At 46.3% G+C, this 25,027-nt stretch overlaps 1 protein-coding gene across 4 annotated transcripts in view; it reads right to left on the reverse strand.

Annotated features, from left to right (window-relative positions):
- LOC139057616 (NLR family CARD domain-containing protein 3-like) overlaps positions 1-25,027 on the reverse strand; it is a 132,322-nt gene that overhangs the window by 97,310 nt on the left and 9,985 nt on the right. For all 4 annotated transcript variants that reach the window (XR_011512941.1, XM_070536155.1, XM_070536154.1 and 1 more), the window contains exon 2: positions 4,408-4,800. Coding sequence is in view for 3 of the 4 variants with exons in the window: in XM_070536155.1 (XP_070392256.1) it covers positions 4,408-4,794 (387 nt within the window). In the remaining variant the exon portion in view is untranslated. The remainder of the gene's footprint in view (positions 1-4,407; positions 4,801-25,027) is intronic.

Raw genomic sequence — 25,027 nt, forward strand, 5'->3', positions numbered from 1 at the left:
ATAGCTATGGCTTCACCTTACGAAACGCGCAACAGTTGAGCGCCACTGTTAAACTGATCTTCTCAATAGTACAATTAATAAGTTTCAGAACGTCCTTTGAAAGAATATATATTGGCTACACCTAATTAGAAGTAACTAAACCACGGGGCTTTGCGTGCCAAAACCACGATATGAGTTGGCGGCACTCGAGGCCAACAAAGTGTGCTTCGTGCCAGCGTGGTGCGTGTCTCTGCCGTGCGTTAATCGTCCAGTGCTCGAGGGTGATTTCTGCTTAAAGAACTTTGTTGAAAGACTTTCGGGGACTCATTTCTAACATGTAGTCCACTAGTCAAGCACTCTCCTTATCAGAGTGCAAGGGTTTAGGCTATTGATTTCTATCTGCGGTGTCACATTTCTCACAACGCACTGTAGTTTTCTGATGACACTGGCAACAGATAGCTAGCCTGTCGTGTAGGATCACAATTTTGTCCAATCGGGGCAACCTATTTGGTGTTTTCAGCAAATATTGTTGGCTCCCTGAACGCAATGACTCTTCAATGGGCTCTTCAAATGTGAGCAGGTCAGCGTCATCCCTTTCTACGCGGTAGTGCTAGTACGCATTCACACACATAAAGGCATGCAAGTATCGAATAAGACTGCTTCTTGCTCTTATAACGGCGCCGTATGTTGCAATGGTTTGGTTACACCTCAAGACTCCATCCTTGTTAGATTATACTGGTTGATTCTGAGAGGCGTAGATTCCTGACCACGACATTTAAGTAACTTTCTATCCAATCTCTTATTACCACGTGCTTGGGCTCCCTACACTGAGTGTTAGACGTGCCTGCAGCAGTACTGTGGCATTTGCAGTGAGAGACGATTACAACCGACTCACAACTCGGTAACCAAAACCTTGTGCCCATTATTTTAAAATTGCTTCAACAAAGTTCACTAAGACTGCCGTAGCTTAGAAAACACGCACAAAAAAGAGCACCTGAAAACACATTTCATGCACATTCCAACTATATATTACAATGGCGGCCATAGCAGTTGGCGTTATGTGCAAGAAAAGTGACCACTTCGTCTACGAAAAACTGTGAATGTATCTATTCCAGACAGAGATGCATCTTGATGCATTAGCGTGTTGCAGGACTAGGTGTTCAGAGAACATGTTCAGGTCATGGTAGCGCCTACTTTCTGCATACTTTGACATTTTACTGGCGCTTCAGTGACAAACAAGTAGCCGCACAATTCTAAGCTGTGCCTACTTCTTTACCCATAAGAGTGCTGTCCGGCGAATTGTTCATGCCCGTGGCCTATTCATTACTGTTTTGCTTGTCTGTTACTACCGCGGCATACTTCCAGGCGGAATAAGGGAGAGTGCTGAGTGTACCTTATCACAAGGGTCAATGGTTGAAAATTATCTTCAGCCTTTGGCGGGCAGGCGGTTTTTGTTTGCCTGCCCTCCTAAAAGGATGAAAACAAATCACGGTTGCTTTAGTTTATCTGCGGTAGGATGTTTGATACCCCATTACTATAGGTTCCCGAAACCGCATCTAATCTGCCTAGTGTCCTGCATGTAGGTCAATGCTGGTTGAAATGCTGCAAGTCACGAAATTGTAACTACAGAGAATAGATAGTCTGCCGCGCGTACATTTCGTCCCATATGGACATGTAGTCATGTTCTCGGCAACAATCAATCAATGACATTTCAATTCTTATGGGTAACGTTTTCACCATGAGGTGGTGCCCTTCACGAAGTTCCAATATTCACGATGTTGCAAAGGCCCATTACGTAGAAACAATTTAGCACATACTTACCAAAGTTTGCACAGAAAAGAGATATGACCTCCTAGATAACGGCTGCCAAATGCAAGCTTTTACACAAGGAATGTTAGGAGGTACTGCCAACGGGAGAACTGTACTACATGTAGGACACTAGGCATATATTGGTTAAGCGTGAAGAGCCATTCTGTCATTTTTTTTTCATTGTGACAAATATCGAATCCTGATTATAACCTCCCATCTTGCTCCAATTAGTGTGCTCATATGTAAATCATTTGCCGCACGTAAGCCACGCCTGATGAGTTGGTAACGAGCATGCATGTTTCACGCTTGCATTCTTCACATCCTCACCTATCCCTTTCATTTTACGATATTTATACTTCTTCCAATTGTTTCTCCTGTTCTTCACTCGTTATTCTTTTTCTACGTACGTGCTGTATTCTAGAGCCGACATGCATAGTGTCCCTCCTGGTGGCTATTTCCAGTTTGCTCTCTTCTTCGTCTCTTAGGTTTATGGGTGCCCACCAGAGAAGTCACTAAAAAATATGCTGCAGTAAGTAACCGGCAACGGTGGAGAGGGGCAGGCAACCGCAACGGACACAGTTCACATGCGATGAACATATACGGCCTTCGGCATGCGAACTTAATTACGACATGGTACAGCTACGTATTGAATAAAATCAATAGATAAGCTTGTGGAGATTTCAGACGCAAACCATTTCTTGCCTCATCCTAGCCACATTTCTGTAGGTAGGTAGGTAGATTTACGTCTCACCTCATTTTAACGAAAAGAAAATTACGGTGTGACCGATAGTGGAATTGAAGCTCATCCAAAGCAACAGTCCACAACTTACCACTAGGCCACAATCCCACGCACACATTTCTGTCAAAAGCCTGCCAACTCCTTGAAACATTTTGCTAGTGAGTCCCTATGCCCTGTCTCTTGTTTCATCGTGGCATACGACGTTTTAGGGTGCTTTCTTATTATGTACTATCTCCGCGATCGGCCACATACCCCAGTACTCTCCTCGTAGTAGACAAGGACATCTAAAAGCTGTGCGACGCCTTGCCGGTTTCATCAGGCCAAGTTAATTACGCTTTAACGATTCTTCCCCGCAGTAGAAGCACCATCATTGTGCTAACATACACCACATGACATACACATGGGCACGTACGATTTCAAAACACTCAGTTGCAAATCATGTCACAGTCTTTCCCTAACTGCCGTTGAGTTCCGGTGTCGAACCCTACAACTCGCAAGTTTAAATTTGCGTTAATTTCTACCGAAGAAATCGTGCGATTGCCGCCATACGATTGCATTCAACATGATCGTCGTCGTGCTGTAGACGTCAAACACTCGTTCGTCCGCGATACACACACACAGCAAATGGATTTACACCAACACAATGGTCTGCCTGGTAACACTTTGCAGAAGCAATTCTGGGTAATCAGGTACCAGCACATTGCTTCGCATAAAACTGATTCCAACAGTGCGCGGGACCTGGCCATTTTTTTGCATTTCTTTTTCTGTTAGCATTTCTGAAAGCAAAATGGGCCGGATTAACGTCGAAGTTCAGATTGAAAGGGCTAAAAAGTCGCGAATTGAACCCGTGACGTCGTGCTCAGCAGCAGAATGGCATCCCAAGATTATGATTTAAGGAAGGGAGATAGAGAGAGCAGGGAGTAACCAGACTAAGTCCAGTTTGCCACCCTACGCATGGAGAAGAAGGTGGGGGAGTGAAGGAGAGAGGATATTCCGTCTAACCGCACTTCCACATGCACTAAGTTAGATGCAGCATGCATGCATTCCGACACTCGTCCGTTGCCTTCAGGTACTGAAGAAGCACTCGAATGGCTTTCTTGGCTAATGAAATGCGAGGCCAGGCTCCCAAGACATTTGCTTCTGCAAATGCCCTATCGTCTCGTCTGTTCAAGGTACACTGGAGAGTCTGACATTGATCATCGAAGCGAGAACAGTGGCACAGAAGACGACTTATGGTCTCTTCAAACTTGCACTTAGAACGCATCGGCGAGTCCGCTTTTCCAATTCGACAGTTGAAGGAGTCAGCGAATGCTACTCATACATACAGCCGATACTGAATTTTTGCGACACTTCGTGAAAGGTTTGCCGGTAATGTAAGTTTCAGTGATGGGTCGAGGCTGTTTCAGTGATGGCCAGTAAATGAACGCGGTAGCAAGAGCGAGATTGCGAATCCGTTTTGCAGCGTTTACTCTCGATAAACGTATAAGGAGTGTCGGTGCTCCAGCCTGGCCACATAGGCCAGCGTCATTGGCCACGACATGATATAATCTTTCAATGGCTGCAGTGAGATTGCGGCATTGTTAGTCATCACCTTATGGAAAAGAAAGTTAACCAAGAACCGATAGTACGACTGCTAACGAGCTGTAACGACGTTTATGGCGGAGAGCTTAGAAGACAAAATTCTAAATATTTATTTACTATATTGCGTTGTTGAGTACGTAACTTCTTTCTTGTAGAGACGAACTCTCAGTGGAAAAAATGCTGATGAAATATTTGCTCTGAATATTACATGATGTGGATCACTGTGCTGGAATTACAGGGCCAACGTTCTTTATATTATGTGCGGGAACCTCAATGTAACAATAATCTTGTAAGCATACCTGAAGTATGTCGACGCAGCGGTGCCTAGTGACGATGCAGTGGAGGAATATGATCGCTGTCACCATGTGGGGGTCTCTCTTGATTTGTTCATCATTGTTGAAGCTTGTGTAGCAGCGGACAGCAATTTTTCCCGGCCCGACTTCAGTCAAATCAGCCCCTATGTAGTACAGCAGTTCATTCAGTGCTGAAAGCTGCTTGAGAAGGTGGCAGGTCCTCGTCTGGCTGTCGGTGCAGTGAACAGGCAGCAGCTGGCTTGACACGCTGGCCTCTGTTCCGAAGTCCACTAGTCTTCTGGCTAGTGCAGATACATCCTCTACTTCCGAGTTCAGTAGCTCCATGTAAAAATCGTCGTCCAGAAAAGCGTTCGAGACCTGTGGTCGTTCCATCACTTCCTGCGAAAATATAAAACACCGAAATATAGAAGCATCGAAGTAAGTCTAAAATATACTGGTTTTGAAAGTTATAGGAGCTTATAGTTTCGTGGATAACAAGCACGAAATATCTCGCTGAAATTGTTTAGCAATCGCGGCAATGATAGGTGCGCAAATATTTTTCTTCATTACAGCGACCTCTTTGAGAGACTACGTGCAAATTGTTTGTGCCTCATTTAGACCAGTATGGGCGCGCGCGGAACTCCCAACATATCTTTTGAGGAAATGCCATGTTTCAATGGTAGTTTATTTATTTTTCTTCTATAATCTTCCGTACGAATGAACTATCGAACCCATAACTACACCGTCACAGTGCATAGTCCAAGAAAACGTGAATAGAAAAAACTTCTAGGACACCTATGCGCTTCTTATCCGTTGTGAATGCGAAAGCACAAATGACCAATTGAACGCCACTGACCGGTCCTTCGATTTATGAACTCCTTGAAGGCAAGCGAGCCCGTTGAGACTGTTGACTAGCGCCTCCTAGATAGCACCATTCCGCGCATCTTGGTCCGTGACGTCATGCTACCGTATAATCTAATGGGGACACTCCCGTATAAGCCTAAGTAAGCCGCGGTAATTTTGACGGGGCCGCTTTCGTCGCGCGGGGCTTGGCAATGAGCGCTTCGATGTTCATTGTTCGGGTAGCCAGACTGCAGCTCTGAGAGGAAATTACGTCTTGTTGGCCTTGTGGTCACGTGAGAGAAAAGTCTCCGGCAAGTCTCAGGCAGCCCTAGGCGTTCGAGGCCATACGAGCCTCGCAAGATCGAACAACCGGCAGTTGGCGCTAGGGCGCTGACGCTGCCGTACACTCAGTGTCGTCTGCTCCACTCTGTGCTTGAAGGAGATGGTGGCTTCGGCGGACGAGATAATTGTGCTGCTTCTAGCAGTAACCGAACTGTCGGACGCATACGAGGCTATTGAAGAGGATCGCGACGAAGTGGACGAGCATGTCGTGAACCTTCTGCTCACCTGTCATTCTTAATTTATTACGTGTGCATGCAGTGCCTGTCTCCATACTTGTAAACATTGCACTCAGCAAGCGTGCATCACAGATAATTATTTTTACTCGTTCACTTGTGGAACAAGCAACATACCTACATGCTTTTTAATTCGAACAGTCGGCGCTCGTGCTGGAAATTTCAAATGAATTTCATAAGGAAATGGGCCTTTATATGCAAATATACCGAAGCGATTTCCACCTATCCTTATACAGATACAAAAAAAAAACTCGGCAGCCTGGGTTTCTTTTTGGAAGCGCAATGGGTGTGTTTCTTCTGCCTCTTCACCTCCTCCATATGCCTTGAAAAAGCAACGAAAAAAATTTATCACTTACAGAGGAATTTTCTGCATAGTCTATATTTTAATGAACGCCAAATATATAACGCACGTTTTTTTTTTTAGTACGCGAGGTCGATGTTAGGTATAATTTGTTCCACTGAATGACGGTACTTAGCCTCTATGACATTAGTTCATATTTAGCTACAATACTGAGAACAGATATATTGTTGCGATGCGCTCAAAGAAGATACTTTTTCCTCTCTGCTTCTATTGCAGTGCACTGAATAATATTGAGCACCGTGAGGTTATTGCCACACTTACTACATGTCGGAGGATCCCTCCAGTCAAGAGCTAAGAGCGAGTACCGTAAGTGTGTCCTATTCTTAATAGGGAAACAAATACTTCATGGCACCGTGCTGTTTTCTCACTTATCCAGGTCCCTAGTTTTGGTTTTGTCATGTGTAGCTGATTCAATGTTTGGTTATCCCACTCTCCTTGCCAATGCTTCCTCAGTTTACAGCGTAGAACAGACTAAGTCTATGGCATAGATTGGGATATTTCGCCCTCTGCCTCTGAAACTTACTGACGCAGAGTTTTTGTCAGCAGCAACGTTACCTTTTATACCTTTGCGGCCATGTACCCAGCATAAGCCAATCACTTGGCTGCATAAATATGCGGAGCACAGCAAGCTGTACAGTTCATTCAAAACGGAGTTCTTTTGTTTTCGCAGGATAATCAGAAGTCACTAAAGTTAATGAGTCTTAATTAGCCTTAACGATATTTGTGTGCCTTATGTATTGAACAGCCCAGAGTATAGCGTACGCTTCCGCTGTGAAGATACTGGTGTGTAAATTTCGTCGCCCAGATGTTGAAAATGAGGGTCTTAGAGCTGCTTGAGGAACTTCAGCAGGAGGCTTCGAAGCATCTGTGTAAAATTGAGCACAGAACACTTTCCCAGAGGTTCACTAAATTGTGAATATATATTAACCTCATGGTGCTCGTTTCGATATTTCTACGAAGGAGATGTCACAGCGGATATTCTGCCACTGCCAAGCCGGTGGAAGCCGAGTAGGAGCCATTAGAGATTCTATAAACGAGGGACTCCTGTTGTTTCTCAGAGTGCTTACGACTGGAGGGACAGAGGAGGCTGGATGACTGGACGGTTACAGAACAGCCTGAAAGTAGGCATGTCGCGAATAGTAAATTTACATGGATGCTAAATATCTGATTTGATTTTCAGGGCATAGCAGAAGGTAAAATGTCCTTTGTTGATGTAGGCACCTTCTGTCACTTCACCAGGGTTTGCGGGACAAGACCTTCAGTATATTCACTATCTTCATGCACTTCGCTTTCAGATAGTTGAAGTGGCGAATAAATGTAAATTTATAGTCCGAAATGAGGCCCAAACTTTATGCTCATGGCTGACAGGTACCTCTTGTCGATTAAAATAAATAGAGAGGTCAGGTAATATGCTCTTCTTATTCCAGAAGAGAACAGACATGCTTTTTTACTGGCTTAGTTTAATCCCACTCTCGCCAGCCCACATACACAATTTATTAGGCCCAAGCTGTACATGTCGCTCAAAGATCGAAATGCTACACGATTTAGAACCTATTTGTACGTCATCCCCATACACATGATGATGATGATTATGATGATGATATGTGGGGTTTTATGGCGCAAGGGCCACTCATGGCCAAAGAGCGCCAAGCAATGTTTTAATGGAGTCAATGATGCAAGTAATGATCAATGGTGTCGTGGTTGGCTATAACAATGGAACCTGGCTGTATAGGGGCCATAAAACAATAGTAAAATTAATATATATCTAATAAAATTGTCACAGTGACTTTTTAGATGTACTATGAATTTAAAAGATATGTTCTCATGGAGGGATGGATTAAAATATGTAAATGCCAATTGCTATTGCCTCAAGAGGCCCTTAAGTGCAAGGGCCTGTAGGCGCGTGCTCTACAAAATGCTACTATCGCAGCAGCAGCGTCTGGTAAGATGCTGTGCTACGAATCTCTTCGGCCTATAACTTGCATTGAATTAACATCTTCCAGAAAGTTAAAAACTGATTTTCTGTGAAAAAATGGGTCAGCACCAAGCAACATTGCAGGATGAAAAGGAATGTTTTGTCGGTAGGCTAGAGGGAAGTGTTTTTTCCTTTGAGTTTCCATTTCTCTACACTCCAGCAAGACATGGAGGACGGTTAGTGTCTTGCCACATCTACAGCATATGGGATGTTCGCTACCGGTCAAGAGATAAGAGTGCGTGCCATACGTACGACCTATCCGAAGGCGGCAGAAAATGACCTCGATTCACCGTATTTTTGTTATCGGTGGGACATTTCGTAATTGTGGCTCGATCAAATGGAGTTTATTCGAGGTTTCTGTGTCCCACTTGTGTTGCCAATGCCTTCGAAGTTTTTTGCGCAGAAATGGCTTTAAGTCTGAGGCAGGGATACCTACGGAACAGCTGCCAGCTTTCGTTGCAATGGATGTGGCAATTTCATCTGCAAGCATGTTGCCCTTAATGTCTCTGTGCCCAGGTACCCAACATATAATGACGTGCTGATTAGATGTATATGCTGTGCACAGGACGAATATAGCTCATTGAGTACAGGACTGTTGCGTTTCTGGAGTGACATAAGAGATTTTACGACACTAAGGGAGTCTGTGAATATAATAACCTTTTGCAATTTCATTTTCTTGATATGTTTAACAGCTGTCAGTACAGCATATGCCTCAGCAGTGAATAAGCTTGTTTCTGGGTGCAGGACGTTGGAGTCTGAAAATGATGGACAGATGGCTGCATACGAAACGCCGGCATGCGACTTTGAGGCATCTGTGTAAAATTCCTGGGAAGAGTACTTCGACTGAAGTTCAAGAAAGGGCATTTCAATGTGTACCTGGGGAACGTTCTTCGTTATTTCAACGAACGAAGTATCACACTCAATGAGCTGCCATTGCCACGGCGGACATAGCATGACAGGAGCCATAAGAGGATTTTCAAAAATTGGAACATCCATTTCTTGACTGAGTTTCCGTACACGCAGTGAGAAGGGTTCTCTAACTGCCGGTCGATTATTAAATAAAGTTGCAGATGTCATGTTGTTTACACTTGTGTAAGAGGCATGCTCACGGTTTGCATTTACCTTCAGAAAATACATAAAACTTGAGTACGACCTCTGAAGATGAAGCGACCACTCATTAGCTTCAACGTAAAGGCTCTCCACAGGACTTGTCCTGAAGGCACCGGTCACCAGGCGGATACCTTGGTGATGGACAGGATCGAGCATCTTCAATGCACAAGGGCTAGCCGAAAGATAAACTATTGCCCCATAATCTAAGCGTGTTCGAATGAGGCTCTTGTAAAGGTTCAGCATGCATTTCTTATCACCACCCAACGTTGTGTGTGACAAAATTTTAAGAATGTTCATGGTTTTTAGGCATTTGTTTCTGAGGTACTTCAGGTGTGAAATAAAGGTTAATTTCGTGTCTAAAATAACGCCCAAAAATTTGTGTTCTGTGCTCACAGGTATGTGCTGTCCCTGAAGTTCAACTTCAGGATTTGCTATGAGACCTCTTTTTTGAGTGAAAAGAAGACAGGTACTCTTGCTGACATTGAGCGTAAAGCCATTTTCATCAGCCCACTTAGACACCTTGTTTAAACAAAGCTGTACTTGTCGCTCGCAGATCGCGAGATTACCTGACTTAAATCCAATCTGAACGTCATCAACATATAGTGAATAAAATATACTACGCGGTATTGATGAGCGCAAGCATTTCATTTTCATGATAATAAGTGTGCACCTAAGCACGCCACCCTGCGGTACCCCAGTTTCCTGTAGAAATGGTCTCGAGAGAACATTACCAATTCTGACACAGAATGTGCGATTTGATAAATAGCTTTCTATTACATTAAGCATTTTTCCGCGGATGCCCAACTCTAATAAGTCACGTAGAATTCCATACCGCCACGTGGTGTCGTAAGCCTTTTCCATGTCTAAGAATACAGAAAAAAAGAAGTGTTTGTGTATGAAAGCGTCGCGAATATATGCTTCAATGTGAACGAGGTGGTCTGTCGTCGATCGGCCTTCCCTAAAACCACACTGATATGGGTCAAGGAGCTTGTTGGATTCAAGGAAGTGCAAGAGCCTGCGATTTATCATTTTCTCAAAGAGCTTACATAGACAGCTTGTGAGTGCTATGGGCCGGTAGCATGCCACAGAGGACGGATCTTTACCTTGTTTCAAAACAGGGACTACAATCGCCTCTTTCCATGCCAATGGAATGTCTCCTGTTTCCCAGATAGTGTTGAAAATAGACAACAGAGCCATCTGCGTGTCAGGGTGAAGATGTTTTATCATTATGTACATGACTCTGTCGGCTCCTGGCGCCGATTTCATGCAGCCGCTCAAGGAAGCTTTGAACTCAGCAATGCTTAATGGATGATTGTACGGTTCACTTCCGCTAGCTTTACGGTTCAGTGCCTTACTTTCAGCTATCTGTTTATGTTGCTGGAATGACTGCGAGTAGCTCGCAGAGCTAGAAACCCGCTCCAAGTCTCCTCCCAGAGCGTTCGCCTGGTCTTGAAGGCTGTGGCTTTCACCATCAACCAAAGGCATGTTGTAGGTTTGTCGAGTAATTAATTTTTTTAGCCTGTTCCAGACTTTTCCTTCTTGTATATAGGAATTTATGCTTGTGACGTATTTTTCCCAGCTTTCTTTTAGCAATACGACGCGTTCGTCTGCCTTTGGATTTCACGTGCTTAAAGTTGATGGTTTTCTGCCGTTTTTGACTGACGTAGCAAACGCCAGGCTTTGTTTTGCTCCTTACGCGCATTCTTGCATTGATCCTTCCACCGCGGCACGCGCCTCTTTTTTGCAGTCCCCTTCGTTTGTGGAATGCACTCTATTGCAGTGTCAATTATAAAAGCGGTGAAATAAGCAATAGCATCGTTCACACTAAAATCTTTAAAAGTGTTTCGCTGCATCTGGGTGATTTCCCGAAATTGTTTCCAATCTGCGGATGCAACTTTCCATAGAGGGGGGTGTGGCAGGAATTCATTTTGTTCTAAAGCTTTGAGGCAGATGGGAAAATTATCACTCCCATATGGGTTTTCGACTACCTCCCATTCTAGGCAAGGTACAAGTGTAGCCAAGCAGATAGCTAAATCTATCGCAGAGTACGTGCCATGTGTTGTGCTATAGAATGTCGGCTCCTTTTTATTTAAAATGCATGCATCTGAAGAAACAAGGAAATTTTCCATTAAGCGGCCTTCGACATCGCATCGAGAGTCTCCCCAGAGAGTATGGTGCGCGTTGAAATCCCCAACGAGTACGTAGGGCTCAGGAAGCTCATCGAATAGACTAAGATATTCTGTTCTTTGGAGTCGATAATTGGGTGGTATGTACACAGAAGAGATTGTAATGAGTTTACCTAACAGTAAGGCTTGAACGCCAACTGCCTCAAGAGGCGTTCGGAGTTCCAGGCCTGGCATGCTACACGCTTATCAACTATAATCGCGACACCACCGGACGAAGCAAAAGCATCGTCATGGTCCTTGCGAAAAATGTTAAATTGGGGTAGAAATCCTGTCTAACTTTCAAATGGGTCTCTTGTACACACAGCACCTTTGGATTATATTTACGCAAGAGTTCCTTGACACCATCGAGGTTATGTAGGAGACCCCTGACGTTCCATTGTAATATTTGTGTCTCCATAGCTGATAGTGTGCGAGTGCTGTGCGTTAAGAGAGGAAACTTGATTTAGATTACAGGGCCTTCCCAGGCCCTTTAATGCGGAGTTTGTCTTTCTTGCCGCCGTCCTGAGACTGGCGGCGATCCTTGGGCGCTTGCTGCGCCGTCTGGCTTGAAGTAGTGTCCATTGCCTCTTGAGAGGCACTGGACGTCCGCTCTTGTGAGGGGCGCGTTTGTCGTGAAGGCTTCACCTGAGCAGATGAGACCTTCGTGCCTACCGACCCTGAGGTCGATGGGCCCTCTTTCTGTGACGGCGAGGCAGCGTTGGCTGCTATCGCCGAGGGGGCTGGTGGCACAAGCTCGGCCACACTCTTTGTGGGCCGGGCTGATGCCGGAGTCTGCTGCGGCGTTGCCCCCTTACGCGCCGCACCAACATAGCCTGCGGTATGAATGAATGAAACACGTTTTCGCGCTTCTTGAAACGATATATTCTCTTTAACTTTCAGTGTAATAATATCGTTTTCTTTTTTCCACGTCGGACATGATCGGGAATATGTGGCGTGATCACCGTCGCAGTTCACACAGTGGAGTGCGCTAGTGCAGTTGTCGGAAGCGTGCTCTTGACCACATTTTGCGCAAGTGAGACGGCCTCGGCAGCTTTGTGAGCCATGGCAATTCTTTGACATTTGAAACATCTACGTGGATTTGGAATGTATGGTCTTACTCGTGTTTTTGTGTATCGTGTATCGAGAGATTCTGGCAGAACACTTGTAGCAAACGTGAGAACGAGATGTTTTGTAGGAATTTCTTTGTTGTCGCGCTTGATCATTATTCTTTGTACTTTGACAACTTCTTGTTCCTTCCATACTTTGAGTAGTTCTTCACTCAGGTTCAAAAGATCGGCGTCTGATACCACACCTCTGGATGTGTTCATAGATCGATGCGGCGTCACTGACTTCGACATCACCAAAAGCCAGAATATTTGAAATCTTTTCACGTTGGAGCTGGTCACGCACTTCAAGCAGTAGGTCGCCGCTAGCCATTTTAGTAATCTTGTATCCAGGACCAAGAGCATCGGTGAGAACTTTCGCAACGGTGAATGGTGAAAGGGTTCTTACTGTCTTATCAGGGCACTGACTATGTATGACGTGGTAGCGTGGGAAGGATTCCTTGCGTTGGGCAGAGAATTGAAAAGTTTCTTCGGTGCGCCCTCTTTTCGAAAGAGGGCGATCAGGAAGTCGGGGAAAGGTGCTTAAAGCCATCAATAACCTATTACATTTCGGCAGCTATGCCAGCCACCCACCACCGAGCCCAACAAGGGGACGCTGCGAGACCCGAAGGAAACGCAGACGCCAGCTGTACATAGCTACTATAACCCAATATAATAGATCCAAGGCTGGATGAACTACGCCAGGTTAACCCTCGCTGCCTGGAGAATTGGATGTAAACGAAGTGAGAAGAAGACAGGAAAGGTGGAAAGTGAGAGAAAGACGAAGGTTTAAGAGAGAGAAAGATAGGAAAAGGCAACTACCGATTTCCCCCGGTGGGTCAGTCCGGGGGTGCCATCTATGTGAAGCAGAGGCCAAAGGGGTATGTTGCCTCCGCCGAGGGGCCTTAAAGGTCCAAACACCCAACATCAGCTCAACCCCCAAGATCCCCCTTTCCCCAGACACGGCTAAGCCGCGCACGGCTACACGCGGGAGGGTCGAACCCTCGTGTGCTCGGGTACGTGGTGTCGCAGCCCACCAAACGCCTGCTGACGCAGACGCCCCTGCGCGGCCCCATACACAGAATAAAATATACTGTACATGATATGATATTATGGAGAGAGTTCATTTTGCAACAAATAGAGTGCAGCTAAGCACACTACCTGGTGGTGCACCTGCTTCCTGTGTAATTAGACGAGATAGCACATCACCGATTCTAACACGGAACGTGCCGTTAGACCGTTAAATTTGTATGAAATTAAGCCAATCGCCTGGGATTCCCCTTTTAGCAAGGTCAAGGAGAATTCCGAAACGCCACTTGCTGTCGTATGCCTTCATATCAATAAATACTCACAGAAAGAACTGCTTATGCACAAAAATATCGCGAATATTCCTCTCGATGCGGACAAGGTGATTAGTTGTGGATCTACGTTCCCTGAAGCAACCCTGTGGTGGGTCTAATAGCTTTTTACTTTCCAGAAATTAAGCAGACACGAGTGAATCATTTTGTCAAACCGTTTATATAAGCAACTTGTCAAGGCTATACGCCTATAACTGTTGACCGAAGTTTATTATTGCTTCTTTCCAGGCGGCGGAATGCAGCCGGCTGAGAACACGGAGTAGGAGAGTGACAATAGTGTTTTGTGGCTTTCAGGGTGTAGGTGCGATAATTTCATACACTATTCTATTGCTTTCTGAAGCGGACTTGTTACAACCGCCACGTGCATCCTGAAATTCCTACATGTTGAGCGGACGGTTGTCCAGCTTATTTCTATTTCCTTTCGGATCCAGAGGCAATTACTTCGCTTGTTCCAGGTATCTCATAAATGTATCTGAGTATTGGGATAAGCTAGAAATCATTTCAAGATGTGCCCCTATGGAATCAGCTTGGTCAATATGTGTGTCACCTTGTGTGTTTATTAATGGCAGACGATGAGTTTCACGGCGTTTTATTATGTTTTCCCTGTTCCAGTTTCTTTAGACTGTATATGAATTAATGCTAGATATGTATTTTTGCCAGAGAGAAACGAAGAGCGAAAGGCAGGAAGGATAACGAAGGACCTGCCTGGTTGGCTACCCTACACTTTGGGAGAGGGAAAAGGGAAGAACAGATAAGGAGAGAAAATAACAGTAACAGTCATTCACAGTCAGTCGCAGTGGAATTTCCATTGTCATTTTTTTGTCAGCTTTCTCTTTTGGCACGGCGGCCTGTTTTCCCACCTTCAGACTTTATTTTCTTGAAGGTTATCAAGTTATAGGTAGTTGGATTCGCTAGTGTGACTCCAAGCCTTATTTTGATTTTTTGAGAGCTTCCTTCCACTCCTGCTTCCACCAGAGAATACGTCGTTTAGAGGGTGATCACTTTGTTTCCAGGATGCATGTTGTTGCAGCATCAGTCATAAACGCTGTTAAATGACACTATATCATCGATAAGGCGAGTAAAGATGTCTACCCAGGTCATATGTGTCAGCTTTCTGTACCGTTTTCAGTCGGCACTGTGGACTTTCCAATGGGACAGAATTGGAGAACACTCATCGCTTTTTCTTCATTTCAAGGCAATTGGGCGTTCAAGTTCAATCGCGTTCAAGTTCAAGTAAGGCACAAGTGTACTTGATGCAGTGCTTAAATGTATAAATGGAAACGTTTTTTTGCCACGCTGTAGAATGTGGGCTCTTTTTTATGTAGTAAGCAAGCGCTTGTGGAGAAGAACTTCTCTAATAATCGACCTCTCGCATCACATCGAGGATCTCCCCAGATGGTGTCATGTGTATTAAAATCGTCTACTACAATGTAGGGTTCGGGAAGCTGTGGTAAAGCTCTCGAATCCCGGTTTGGAAAGTTGATAACTAGGAGGAACGTATATAAAAGTAACGGTGAGCAGCTTATCAAACAACACGTTTGTGATTGCAACTGCCTGAAACGTAGTGTGCAGCTTCAAGTTCTGGCAGTCGACACCATTATCCACCGTTATGGCCACACCGCCCGACTAGGCAAGGGCATCGTTGCGGTCTCTGCGATAGAGGGCGTATTGTCAGAGAAAGTGTGTGACGGACTGAGGTGTGTGTCTTGAACAGAGAGCACCCTTGCATATAACTTATGTAGTATTTTCCTAATGTGATCTAGATTATGTATCAGACCTCACAAATTGCAATGTATTAGTTGTGTAGCCGTATTGGAAGTGCTTTGTGCTGTGTTTCAAGGTAAACAAATTTTTGCCACGGGACCTTTCCAGGTCCCCTTATACAGCATTGTTCTGTTTTCCCGGCGCGCTCCACGCACCTGCGCCGTTTCTTAGGTGTCAGAGGTGCCGGACTAGTGTTGCTTCCATCCAACACCTCTTTAGAGGTGCCGGAGGACACCCACTCGGCAGGAACGCTCGGTTTTCTTTAGGGGGGGGGGTAGCGGCTATCTGCATGCGTATTGACCCTGGGACCGGCAGGCTCGGAGGTCTACTGTCCCTTCATTCCAGGGCACAGAACAGCACTGGGCTGCTCCGGCCGGACAAGCTGACGGTGGAACCACCGTCACACCCCGGGTGACTCGGGCGGCAGACGGAGGATGTGGCGTTGGCCCCGGAGCGCCACGTGACTGTAGAACGGATTAGACTGATTGTGAACAGAATAACGCATGCGCGCTGCTGGAAAGAAAATGTTTAGTTTGACCTTGAGTTGAATTATTTCTTTCTTTCTTCCATAACGGGCCCGATCACAAATAAGCGGGATGATCGCCGTCACAGTTAGCACAGTGGTTTGTGAAAGCACAGATGTATAAGGCTTGCTATATAGGTGCATACTTTGCCCAAGTAGCGTGCCCTCGGCAGCTCTGAGACCCATGCCGAAAACTGTTACACGTCAAGAATCGTTGCGGATGGGGAATGTACTGTCGTACGCGAAGTCTACAATATCGGGCCTCTATTGAATCAGGGAGTTCACTTGTTCCAAATGTAATTATTACGTGCGAGGTTGGAATGCCCTTGCCGTCGCGCCTTAATTCGTTGCACCTTTACTACTTTCTGGTCTTCCCACATATCCAACAGCTCGCTTTCACTGAGTTTAATGAGGCCATAATTGGAAATGACACTGCGCACAGTGTTCATTGCCCTGTGGGGACCCACAGAGACAGGAAGGGCACCAAACTCAACAATTTTTCTCTGTTTATCGTATTGATGCTTATGACGTACTTCCAGAAGGTCGCCGCTTCCCATTTAAGTTACTTTGTAACCAGAGCCGATTGCTTCAGTCAGACATATTGCGGCAGCGTATGGAGATAATGAACGGACTCTCTTGGTTTCATGTTGACTATATTAGGAATGGCACATGGGAAATGTTTCTTTTGGTTTCATAAAAATGTCGAGGGTTTCATCAGTGAGTGATCAGGAAGGGGGAGGGGGGGCACTTGAAGCCATAGATACCATTACTGCGCGCTGCCCGCCTCAGAACCAAACCTGGGGATGTCACAGGATTCACCATCATCATCATCAGCCTGGTTACGCCCACTGCACGACAAAGGCCTCTCCCATACTTCTCCAACTACAGGGCTCATGTACTAATTGTGGCCATGTTGTCCCTGCAAACTTCTTAATCTCATCCGCTCACCTAGCTTTCTGCCGCCCTCTACTACGCTTCCCTTCCCCTTGGAGTCCAGTGCGTTACCCTTAATGACCATCGGTTATCTTTCCTCCTCAATACATGTCCTGCCCATGCCTATTTCTTTTTCTTGATTTATACTAAGATATCATGAACTCGCGTTTGTTCCCTCACCCAATCTGCCCTTTTTTTATCCCTTAGCGTTACACCTAAGGGATAGCTCGTTGTGTTGTCCTCAATTTAAGTAGAACCCTTTGCGTAAGCCTCCAGGTTTTTGCCCCGTATGTTTTTGCCCCGTAAGACACAGCTGTTATATACTTTCCTCTTGAGGTATAATGGCAACCTGCTGTTCATGATCTGAGAATGCCTGCCAAACGCACGTCAGCCAATTCTTCTTCTTCTGATTATTTCAGACTCATGATCAGGATCCGCAGTCACTACCTGTCCTAAGATCTATTCCACTTCCAGTGCCTCACTACCTATCGTAAACTGGTGTGCTCTTCCGAGACTGTTGAACATTACTTTAGCTTTCTACAGAATAATTTTAGACATACCCTTCGGCTTTGCCTCTACAGGTCAGTGACCGTGCATTGCAGTTGGTGCCCTGAGTTACTAAGCAAGGCAATATCATCAGCGAATCGCAATTTACTAAGGAATTCTCCATTAACTCTTATCCCCATTTATCGCAATCCAGGTCTCTGGATACCTCCTGTAAACACGCTTTGAATAGCATTGGAGAGATCGTATCTCCCTGCCTGACGCCTTTCGTTATGGTGATTTTGTTGCTTTCTTTATGGAGGACCACGGTGGCTGTGGAGCCGTTATAGATATACTTCAGTATTCTTACATACGGGTTGTCTACACCCTGATTCCGCAATGCCTCCATGACTGCTGAGGTTTCGACTGAATCAAATGCTTTCTCGTAATCAATGAAGGCTATATATAAGGGTTGGTTATATTCCACACATTTCTCTATCACCTGATTGATAGTGTGAATATGGTCTATTGTTGAGTAGCCTTTGGCCCTTTGTTTGACAGATGGCTATGGTGTTCGTGATTCTATTTGCGATTACCTTAGTAAATACATAGTAGGCAACGGACAGCAAACTAATCAGTCTATAAATTTTCAACTCCTTGGCGTCCCCTTTCTCATGGATTAGGATTATGTTACCATTCTTCCAAGATTCCGGTACGCTCGAGCTCTTGAGGCATTGTGTATACAGGGTGACCAGTTTTTCTAGAACAATATGCCCCCCCCCCCCCCCCCCTCCTTCAACAAATGTGTTACCGGATCCTCCTCAGCATAGCTCCCAAGGCGTTCTTTACTTCTTCCGGCGTTACTTGTGGGATTTCGAATTCCTCTAGATTATTCTATCTCACGATATCATCGTAGGTGCCACTGTTACTGTATAAATCTCTATATAACTTCTCAGCCACTTGAACGATCTCATCCATAATAGTGATGATATTGCCGGCTTTCTCCCTTAACTCATATATCTGATTCTTGCCTATTCCTAGTTTCTTCTTCACTGCTTTTAGTCTTCCTCCGTTCCTGAGAGCATGTTCAGTTCTATCCATATTATACTTCCTTATGTGAGCTGTCTCACGCTTGTTCATTACCTTGGATAGTTCTCCCAGTTCTATTCTAGCTGTAGGGTTAAAGGCTTTCATACATTGTCGTTTCTTCATCAGATCTTTCGTCTCCTGCGATAGTTTACTGTTATCCTGTCTAACGGAGTTGCCACCGACTTCTATTGCAGACTCCTTAATGATACCCCTGAGATTGTCGTTCATTTTTTCAACGCTAAGGTCCTCTTCCTGTGTTAAAGCCGAATACCTGTTCTGTAGCTGATCCGGAATTCCTCTATTTTACCTCTTACTGCTAACTCATTGATCGGCTTATGTGCCAGTTTTTTTCCGTTCTTTCCTCAAGTCTAGGCTTATACGAGTTCTTACCTTCCTATGGTTACTGCAGCGCACCTTGTTGAGCACGTCCACATCTATGATGCCAAGGTTAGCACAGAGAACAAGGTCTATTTCATTTCTAGTGTCGTCATTCAGGCTCCTGCTCCAGTTTCGGCTATCCCGCTTGCGGAAGAAGGTATTAATTATCCGCATCTTATTCTGCTCTGCTAAGTCGACTAATAACTCTCCCCTGCTAATCCTAGTTCCTATGCCATATTCCTTCACTGCCTTGTCTCCAGCCTACTTCTTGCCTATCTTGGCATTGAAGTCGCCCATCAGTAGAGTGTATTTTGTTTTGACCTCACCCATCGCCGATTCCAGGTCTTCATAGAAGCTTTTGACTTCCTGGTCATCATGACTGGATGTAGGGGCATACACATGTACGACCTTCAATTTGTACCTCTTATTAAGGTTCACAACAAGACCTGCCACCCTCTCGTTAATGCTATAGAATTCCTGTACGTTACAAGCTATATTCTTGTTAATCAGGAACCCGACTCCAAGTTCTCGCCTCTCCGTGTGATGCGAAGCAAAGGCTGAAGGGGTGTGTTGTCTCTTCCGGGGTACCTTAAAGGTTCGAAAACCCGGCATCAGCTCAACTGCCAGGATCCCCCTTTCCCTAGACACGACTAAGCCGCACACTGCTACACGTGCGAGGGTCCAACCCTTCGGCGCTCGGGCACGTGGTGTAGCAACACACCTAACGCCTGCTGACGCAGACACCCCTGGGAGTGCTGAGGTCGCGCAGGCATTAGGCCCTCCCCATACGTGGGCCGATCCCGAAGATAGTGAAATGCCGGGCCGACCCGCCGCGGAGGTGCAGTTCGCCATTAAGGAGCCCACATACACAGCGTCGTTGGTCATCCTTCACAGAATGGAAGGGCACTGGGTGTTTTTCTTCGAAGAAACGCTTTGCCACGATATGCACACGCAAATTCCACATAATGTCTAGGTGATTAGATATGCGCGATCATTGGTTCGCTACCCTTGTGCAAAAGACATAAGGTGGATATAGTACTCATGATGTAGCTTGGGCGTATTGCAATGTAACCAGCTTGTTCTTTGAACATTTACCAAACGTGATCGTCTTCAGCGAGCATAATGCCTGAGTCTGAAGCGGTGCTGAGGCAAGCTACAAACATTTATACACACTGATATGCGGCAAACGTCGAAGTGTGAACGTCTGGATTGGGTGCTTGAGTAGATGACATACGGGAGAGGTGCGGGCGGGAGTTAAATGCGACTACGCTCAACAAATGTGCACCCTATCGGTGGTATCTTGCTACACCTCAATAATCGTCATCTGCCTTGCTTGAGTTTCCTTGCTCAAAAACGCTGCGCTCCGTACTTTCATGTCAAGAACTGATAATGTATTAGTGTGTAGCATAATGAAAAAAAGTTTTAACTGAAGGGCGTACAAGCATTCTTTTAACCATTTTATGACATCTCCTGGGCATCCGCGGTGTGACATCGGTACAAGGAGCATAATGTCCATTGGGTCCGTATAGTTTTTTCCTAGTAATAGTGGTGAGAGGCTGCTTTGAAAACCGCACATCCAACAATCTGTACGCATGCACGACGTCTCGTAGGTAACGTTTAACGGCACCATGGATTGCTTCATACATTCGTACAAATCCTGGAACGTGACGATATAAAAGCACTTGCACAGATGTGTGAAGGAACAAATCATTCATTGTGGTTTTGTTTGTGCGGCTGGTTCATTCCTCAAGTCTACGCCCATATGAAAATTGTGAAAACGCGGGGAATTTTTTAGGATCTTGATCCCCGACGCACACAGCAGAGAATACCACATTGCGGTGGTAAGATATAGCTTACAGACTGTGGCACGCGAGAACCTTGACAGCTGTCGCCCTTGCTACGATTGAACCTTTTTGCTGTGCTCTCGCCCATTGTTTCTTCAGTTCGGCTCCCTGTTGGGATAAGTATTGGGAAACATGCCTAGATACTTTGTTTCAGGGGTTGACCACCAAAGTCGAAAGTAGTAGTCTGGCGTTTTATCCCATTCACCCCCCATGCCAGAATCCATAACTGTTCTCCCAATTTATTTGCGCCCTGGTGTATTCGCAGAAGGTTTGAACTACCTCTACGGCCTGACAAATATCTCTATTTGAACAAAATATGGCGATGTCATCGACATACGCCAAAAGTCTTACATGTGTTGACTGTAACCTGACGCCAGTTATACGTTCATTATTCTCGATGGCATTGTACAGAGGCTCAAGGTTGGCGGCGAACAGCCGGCGCGACAGTGGACAGTCGTGCCTAACAAAAGCCCGCACTTGCTGCGAGTCAGGTCCACGTTCAAAGGGACCTGACTGACAGTTAGCAGTTAGCATACGCCATTCTGACACCGTCTCTTATTACGTTTCCTACGTTGGAATGCTCGAATATGGCGAAGAGAGGATTGTAGGAAACACGGTTGAAGGTCTTAGCGAGATCTAATTGCACCATAGTCACTCCGTGCCCAAATACACCGCTACATGTAGCACATTTCGAGCTACGTGTAAGTTTGTGGCGATGCTTCAAACCTTTATACCACAGGTCTGAAGCGTGCCAACCAGCCTCCTTATCAGACCTGGCAATCGTTTGGCCAACAGCTTCATAAATATTGTAACGTAGGAAGACGCAGTCGAAAATCTATATTGAAGTATATTTACAAGAAATACGCCGCACTTGGCCAAGAGGCAACAGCCCGCGCTAGCCTCTAATCGTCGTCGTCGTCTTCACCCTGCTCGCCTCTTTCATCGCGAATACTTATCCGTAGCACTACCAACGGCGGCAAAAGCGCCATTCCGGAGCGACTAAACACCGGACTCGGAAGCAGTGTAGTAGGCCTTGAGCCTACTGACGTGTACATCACTAGATGCCAGGGTAATGGACGAGGTTGAACGCACAGGAGGAATTTCCCACGTCACAGGCGTCAGCTGGTGCAGCACGTTGTAGGACCCTGTGTATCGCGAAAGCGGCTTCTCTGAACGTCCGACGTGACGAGAGGGCGACCACAGGAGCATGAGCGCACCGCGTGAAAACTGTACGTCACGGGGGCGGGCGTTGTACTGACGCTGCTGAGTGGTTTGCGAGGCCGTCAGTCGACTACGGGCAAGCTGGCGTGCATGGTCGTCGAGGGCAATGGCGTCGCGCGCATACTTCCTTGTTGAGATCGTAGCAGGAGGAAGTGCCGTGTCAAGGGGCAATGTCGGTTCGCGACCTTACGGTACATAAAATGGAGAAAATCCAGCGGCGTCATGCCGGGAAGAATTATGTGCAAATGTGACGTAAGGAAGGGCAATGTCCCAGTCGTGGTGGTCCTTGGAAACGTACTTGGGCAGCAGTGAAGAGTACGGTTTAACCGCTCTGTCAGACCATTGGTTGGAAGATGGTATGGAGCAGGAACGCACAATTTCGGCGATAACGTTCGAGAGGAAGTTACGACCATGGTCAGTAAGCAGCTGTCGCAGGGCGCCATGAAGCAAGATAATGTCACGCCAAAGAAAGTCCGCGACGTCAGTGGCGAAACTGGCAGAGAGAGCCCACGTGATAGCGTATCGGATGGCGCAATCAATTGCGACTGCTACCCATTTATTCCCAGAGGACGACGTGGGAAAAGGACCGAGGAGGTCTAATCCAACACGAAAGAACGGTTTCACAGGGACGGTGATCGGCTGGAGATGACCGGCAGGTGGCACCTGAGGTGTTTTCCGACGCTGGCAGGGATCACAGGCAGCAACATGGCGTCGGACGGAGAGAGCAAGACCAGGCCAATAGAAGCGGCGGCGGACGCGGTCGTACGTACGGGTTACGCCAAGATGTCGTGCAGTGGGTGCGTCATGCATCTCAAAGAGCACAGTCTGTCGTAGATGTTTTGGCACGACAAGAAGATCAGACCCGTCAGGGAGGAAGTTCCTTCGGTACAGAATGCGGCCCTGGACGACATATCGGTGAACGGATGCGACGGTTGGTGTAGAGCGCAGACGCTCGATGAGTGCTCGCAGCGATAGGTCTCGGTACTGCTCATCGGCGATGTTAGCGAAGGCAGCACATGCGTGCCAACCAGCCTCTTTATCAGTCCCGGCAATCGTTTGGCCAACAGCTTCATAAATATATTACAGTCGACGTTGATAAGGCTTATTGGGCGATAAGACCCCACTAACGGAAGGTTTTTCAAGTGCCTCAGTTCTTGGGGTGAGAACGATCTGCTAAGTTGTGAAGCACAGTGGTTTATCTTTTTGCTGATACGATTCGGCGATAACTGTGCACAATATAGGCTAATATTGTTTTAATGTTTTAAAAAAATGCCTACTCCTAGGCCGTCAGGGCCAGGTGCCTTGCCAACAGGTAGTGCATCTATTGCGTCCTCCATTTCTTTTCTGGAAATTGGCTGTTCCAGAAGCGTCCTTCTTCATCCAGCTTAGGCACTAACAACAAATTCTGCTTTAAAGCCCCCTATAATGGTGTGTGGTTGACCGAGCAATTCATTCAAATATTCCACAATGACGCGCTCGATAACATCACCGCACGTCGAACCGTCATGCCCGCTTCCTATTTGTCGTATTTCCTTATTAGAAGCGTATCGTTTGTTAGTCCGATAACTCATGTTTTGTGGGCTCTTACCCGGCCCGCAGCTTCTCGGCCCGTGCACGAGTAACCGACACTGTGTACTTGTCTGCATCAATCTTTCCAACTGAATTGTTATGCTTAGTAATTTGTTGGTATAAGTACCTGGTTCGGAGCATTCTATACACGTAAAAAACTCCAAGTTGCTCTCAAGGGAAGGTTTGTCATGAACGAACCTTTCTCGAGGAAATGTCATGAACATACGATGCAGACCGACCACTGTCGGTCTGCATCGGTTGTTCATGACATTATTCCTTTGCAGACACTCTCGATTCATCATACGGGCCCTATGAAGCGGGACTTTATATGCCTGAAGAAGTAGGCACAGCGCATAGCGTGAGGCAATCACAGAATTCCCCTCCCTCCGGAGGAGGAGGATGGAAGGGGTGAGATTGCGTGTCCACTCGCCTCTGCGCCTGCCGTTTCCCTACAGTTCAGGCCGGGCAATCGGATGGCGAGGCCCTACTTTATTCGTTTTGCCGAAGAGCAGGCTGCGTAGAAGGAACATCAGCGGGCCATGCATAGTGCACTCGGGTGATGAATAGAAGGCGTTTGATGAACGTTGCCGGGAAATCGCCCGAGAAGGGGCTCGTCGTCGACGTGCCGACCTCGTCGTGAGGTAGCGAGAAGCCGAGGCGCTACGACAACGAAGAATCCCGATCTTCGCTTGCACCCTTGTTCACAGTACTCAAGTGGCAGCCAATTTTTTCTTAAACTTCGATAGATTTGTCATAGGGTATAACGCCATTCTGACACGACGTCATAGAAGCTTTAGACATACTTTAATGATGTGCCCTACTTCTTTGTGCCCCTATACACCTCGCATCCATCCTCTTCCTTTCAGGAGTATCGGACATCGCCTTCGTGGTCTTGAGATCACTATGTCGACGTCCCAAAGTTTAAATTCTCCAGAATTGATGTGTGCGAACATGCAAACACTTTTCGAACAGTGTACAGTCGCCCAAATCTTTAACTGGTGTGCGGGAGCGGCGACTTTTCCGTGCGTCAGCGCCGTTTGACGGGGCGAGGCTGGAAACAGTCTGAGGCTAAGCGCATGCGGACAAAGCGCGCTCAGCTGGGCCCATCGTCTACTAGGCTGTTTCCAGCCTCGCCGCGTCATACGGCGCTCACGCCCGGAAAAGCCACCGCTCCCGCACACCAGTTAAAGATTTGGGCGAAGGTACTTCATAACAGCAAACATTTCACAGGATTGATGTTGTGACCTACGCGTTACCTAAGCGTAAATATTCACGCGTGTACTTATCTCTATCGGGCGACCACGTTTCGCCGCCGAACAAATGTTATCGCGC

Source organism: Dermacentor albipictus, chromosome 3 (genome assembly GCF_038994185.2).
Source record: "Dermacentor albipictus isolate Rhodes 1998 colony chromosome 3, USDA_Dalb.pri_finalv2, whole genome shotgun sequence".
Lineage (NCBI taxonomy): Eukaryota > Metazoa > Arthropoda > Arachnida > Ixodida > Ixodidae > Dermacentor > Dermacentor albipictus.